The sequence below is a fragment of the Dipteris shenzhenensis genome, chromosome 7 (assembly GCF_047967505.1).
Source record: "Dipteris shenzhenensis isolate YYH24624 ecotype China chromosome 7, Dip_SZ_1.0, whole genome shotgun sequence".
NCBI lineage: Eukaryota > Viridiplantae > Streptophyta > Polypodiopsida > Gleicheniales > Dipteridaceae > Dipteris > Dipteris shenzhenensis.
The window spans coordinates 666,041-671,099 of NC_141602.1; the positions used below are offsets into that span (position 1 = coordinate 666,041).

General features: G+C 45.7%; 1 protein-coding gene across 1 annotated transcript; it reads left to right on the forward strand.

Annotated features, from left to right (window-relative positions):
* The first annotated feature begins 691 nt into the window (after positions 1-691).
* On the forward strand, positions 692-3,199 carry LOC147899784 (uncharacterized). The gene is made up of 2 exons (XM_087377540.1): positions 692-1,234; positions 1,694-3,199. Exons 1-2 carry the CDS (start codon positions 874-876, stop codon positions 2,617-2,619), a joined length of 1,287 nt encoding a protein of 428 aa, XP_087233666.1. The 5' UTR covers positions 692-873; the 3' UTR covers positions 2,620-3,199.
* Positions 3,200-5,059: the final 1,860 nt, after the last annotated feature.

The window sequence follows — 5,059 nt, forward strand, 5'->3', positions numbered from 1 at the left end:
AGACATCTTTACGAAACCACTCGGTAAAGAGCTATTCAAGAAACACCGACTAGCTCTTGGTTTGACGCAGAGGAAGGACATTCCCATTAAAGGGGTGTGATGGAATGTAATGCTCAGTCCTTCTTTGATTCCCCAGAATCATCATCTTCAGGGAAGGCCTACTTCATGATGTTGATCTTGAGGGAACGTGTTGAGAGTTCACGCTCAACATCATGTGATCAGGTGTACATAACACCATCACGTGATCATATGTGCATAGCACTAACCTTATAGAGTGCTATAAAGGAAAGGGTTAGATCCCGTAACCCTAAAAGGGTTTGTATATATTCTATTTTTTCAACTAAATCAAGTGTACAATTAGTCATTTGTGGTGTGCTCTCTAGGTGTGCCCTCTCTCCTCATCTCCACTCTTCTCCTCTCCCCTATCATATTTTGTCACTTCTTAGCCTCATCCTCCGGTAGTGGCGAGAATCCTACTTGCAGCTTCTTGGCGACCACCTCCAGATACGACGTGCCATCTTGCTCATCATTACCCACCTCGTGCTCTACCGGGACCTCTGAGGAGAGCGATGACACAAGACCCCTCTTGACTCGCCCTTGGCTCGTGACTCGCTCATCTTACCCAAGACTTGATGCTCTACCCGTGCTCTCCTTCCTGCCCTATCTAGGTGCCGGGTGTCGCTCGTGCAGAGGTTCAACTCTCAATCCGAAACCTCGAGCTGTCATAAACCTTGGGTTCCTATTGATGTTGTTTATTGAACACCTTTAGCTAAACCCCTCCTCACGTTGGCGCGTTTGACTAAACCAGGTAGGGCTGAATTGAGAGAGCGAGGCAGATGAGGCTCCTGTGTGATCCAAGACGACGAGTGCGTGATGAAGGTGCTTCGCAGAAGGAGTAGCAGCAGCAGGTGGAGGTCAGCTCTTGTTGTTGATGCTGGGAATGGAGGGGCGGGGGCGTGGAAAGCTAGTCGGAGAGCCTTCTCGTCGGTTGATTTGGGCGCCCCGCCCGAGCGTGACAATAAGGAGGTGGGCGTGTTTTGGGATTTCGAAAACTGCCGTGTTCCATCGGGGTTAGACCCCTTTGTCGTTAAACCCAACATCGAGCTGGCACTGCGGAAAAATGGCTATCTGGGTCCGGTTTGCCTCAAGGGATACGGCGACATTCAGCTGTTGTCGGGTCATGTGCTGGAGGCGTTGTGCGAGACTGGAATCGATCTTCATCATGTTCCCAACGGTGACATGGAGTTCATGCTTGCTCTTGTCATGTTATGCGGAGGAAATGGTCGTTTTGTTGGGGCTATGGAGCGGAAGAAAGGACTTTATCCTTGATCGCTGACGAATGGGGGGGTATTCCGAGGCTTCGAGATGTCTTTAATATAATGCGTAGCCCTTTGCGGTTTAATATCGATGAATGCTGATAACAAGATCTTTAAAGAGACAACCATTGTTTACCCAACTGTTGCTCTTTAATTCTTGGCAAAGAATTGCAGGGTTCAGATAGCTTTTTTGGCTTAACAGTTGTGTATGCACGGGTTTGGATTCTTACCGTTTACAGTTTACTGGGTGAACAATGAACTGTGGCCGCACATACCTCGTAGACGCTTTTAATTCGTTTTTTTGGTGCAGTGGTGCAAAAGACGATGTTTTGACCGAACTCTGTCTGATGTTTTTCCTGATGCCGATGTTTTGACAGGAGGGAAAAATTCCAGTGACCGTGCTTTACTTGTCGATACGCTGCTATGGGCAAACAAACGTTTGCCTCCCGCACATGTTTTCTTAATATCTGGAGATCGTGATTTCTCTCTTCTCCTTCACAAGCTGCGCATGTTGAAGTACAATGTTTTGTGGGCCGCTCCTTTCAACAGAGGTTTGCCAGCTGCCCTTAGCAGCGCTGCAAATAAAATTTGGCTTTGGCCAGATATTGTGAAAGGTGAAGGGCTAATGGGCCAGTCTCATCTGAATGACATCCGTTGGTTTCCTGGTAAAGATCATTCTTCACATGCTTTGAATAATAATAACGAGATTTCAATGTATGAATCCGAAAGAAATGCTGTTAACATGCCATTCACGAGAGTCACGAATGACGATCCTATGAAAGGTGCTGTGCTCGGAGCAAAGCCCATTCCTTTTGCTCTCTTGAACAGGATTTTCAGTATTGTAGGGGCAAGACCAGGCATCTCTCTTGGTGACTTGAGCAAGGAATTGAATGTATTAAACGTCAATGTAGCTTGCTATGGGTTCACAAGCTTGTATACCTTGTTGTTATCTATCCAAGGATTAGAAACTCAGTATGTCAATGCTATAAGCGTGAAGGAGAGATATCATTTTTATCTGGCTGGCATATCAAGGGATGCTATGAAGTCTCCACTCAAGCAGGAGGACAAGATAGGTAAGCAGGAGGACAAGATAGTTAAGGTTGGAGGTATAATATCTGAAAGTAGAAACAATACATCCAATCAGGAACAAACCAGAGACAATGTGCGTGTTACTCACCGTTGTGAGACCACCTGCCTTGACACTCCCATCAATGTGCAGAAGGAAGGTGGGGATGGAGACATTGAATCAGAACATAGACTCTCATGGATTGCCCGATTTTTCAAAATGTTTATAAAGAGTTGATTCACTCAATCTAACACAGTTATTGTACTACAATTGAAATTCAAAAAATAAGCACCTTCCACACTGCTTAAAGGCAAACTCAAAGACACTGCTGATTATTTCAATGAGCATGTTTTTAATCTGAACTGAACGAGGATGCTATATCAAGTTTGGGCTGCTGTGTGTTCTTTTCTGGGAAATTTGGTGCATCGGCAATTGTGCTGCTAGAGGAGAAAGATGTCCTCAGTCCTGAGGCAGAGGCAGCGTTGCCTCGAAGATATTGGAATTTCTGGAGACAAATCCAGTGGTTTGTTAAAGGGTAAAATTATCAAGATGATAAGCTTGGCATGGAGATAAAATTGAACACCTGAGTGTGCCATGTTAGCTATTGCATTCCCTAAGTATCAACCTGAGAGAAGACTCTAATCTCGGGAAATTTTCTTTTCACCTCTTCCCGTGTACTAGAAGATATATGTAGAGTACCTTGGTATGTCCTTGTATTGTTAGGATCAGAAATGATGTGATACATGTATCTTTTTGTATGGATTTTTCGATTTTATTTTTTCAAGAGCTGCTTTATGGACAATTGATATTTTGAGTACTTCCACTGTGCCCCTCCACACATGTTGACTCTCTCTCTCTCTCTCTCTCTCTATTGTTAGGATCTGAAATGATGTGATCCATGTATCTTTATGTATGGATTTTTTGATTTATTTTTGGCCTGCCCTCAGGGTAGCCTTAGCAACGATGAGATTTTGGCAAAGCAGAAATTAGGCATTTCTTGAATTTTTTGAAGTGCATTTTTCTTATTGGCTCTTCTTCATTGGACTTGAATGGAGACTTTAAAGTGGTTGACTCTCTCTCTCTCTCTCTCTCTCTCTCTCTCTTCCCTTCTTTATCTCAAGTCTTCTTACACACAATTTCCACCTTTCTTCCCTCTCTCTCTCTTCCCTCTTTATCTCCTCTTCCTTCACACCATTTTTAGTGGATTTCCTTTTGTTTACTTTTTTTTATCTTGGGTAGGCCTTATGAATGAATATCATTCACCTTGTTTCAAGAGCTGCTTTATGGACAAGTCATATTTTGAATACTTCCGCCTTGCCCCTCCACACGACTCTCTCTCTCTCTCTCTCTCTCTCTTTCTCTTTCTCCCTAAATTTTTTGGACCCACCCGTCTCCCCTCTCTCCCTCCCGTTCGCAGCTCTCCCCCCCCTCTCTCGGTTGCTCTTCCGCCCGCAGCCCCTCTTGCTCGGTTGTCCCTTTGTCGCAACCCCTCCGCCTAGTGTCTCAGCCCACCTGCAACCTACCCCCATCGCCCTACAGTCCACTTGCGACCTACCTCTCCCGCCACCCTCCTCTAGTCCTACCCCGCCCCTCCTTTAGCTTCTGTCACTCTCGAGCCCTACCCTTGCTGTCCTACAGTCCCCTCCCTCCACCCTATAGCTCCCCCTTTGTCCCCTACAATCCCCCTTGCAGCTCTCTCAATACCCCCCTCCCTCCCCACCATGAATTGAATGTAGTCGCCCAAAGGGGGAGCTGTTTTGCAGGATCTTCACTATATGCTGCTCTCAAGCCTAGGGTCCCCCTACAAAGCAGGTAACGAGTTAGCATTAATTCGACATGGGAAAAGGAGAGAAAGATAAAGACAATGAGAAGGAAAAACACAAGATAGAAAGACGAGAGTCACGAGAAGTAATTAAAGCTCAAGGATGTAAACAAGTGCTTCAACCATAGTGGGCTTGGAGTGGAGAGCACAGCTGTACAGAAAATACACCTCAACATCTACCTCAGCTACATCCTCGATAGGGGGCTCAATATTGACCTCTTCTCTTGCCACCATAGAGTTGTCTCACCAGATTCATCACTCATGTCGTCATCATTGGAGGTGACATACACAAGCGCAGACGACTCCTCGTTCTCTCTCTCCTCTCCCTCTCAGCCAACCACCCGCATTGCCTTCGACTAGAATTACCTCACCATCCACAAGTGCATGGATGATATGGAGGCGATTCTCACAATAGACATTGATTTGGGCAATATCTTCCTTCCTTAATGTAGCTTGGACTCCTCCGCTTACCGTGGCCATCAAATCTGCTCCTCCCCTCAGAACATGGTGGAAGCAGCATGTGAACCTACCGTGGTCCATTGGCAAAATTTGAAGGAACTGCAACAAGCTACCACCATTACAATATGGTGTGATGGTCCACAGTGGCTCTTCTTGGGTTACTGTGATCACATGTACAAGGACTGGGTGTAAAATCTGCATGAGTTGTTCTCTCCTTGCTTCTCATGTACGCGTCCCAAAATTGCCCTTGTACTTCTTTTCGACATATTCCATGTGATATGGCAACCTTATAGCTCCTACCAACTGCACTTTAAATATAGTGCCATAGGTGCCTGAGCCAATTTTCTCGCCAACTTGGATCTCCCTCTCTATGACATAGGCCAAGATTGACACTCT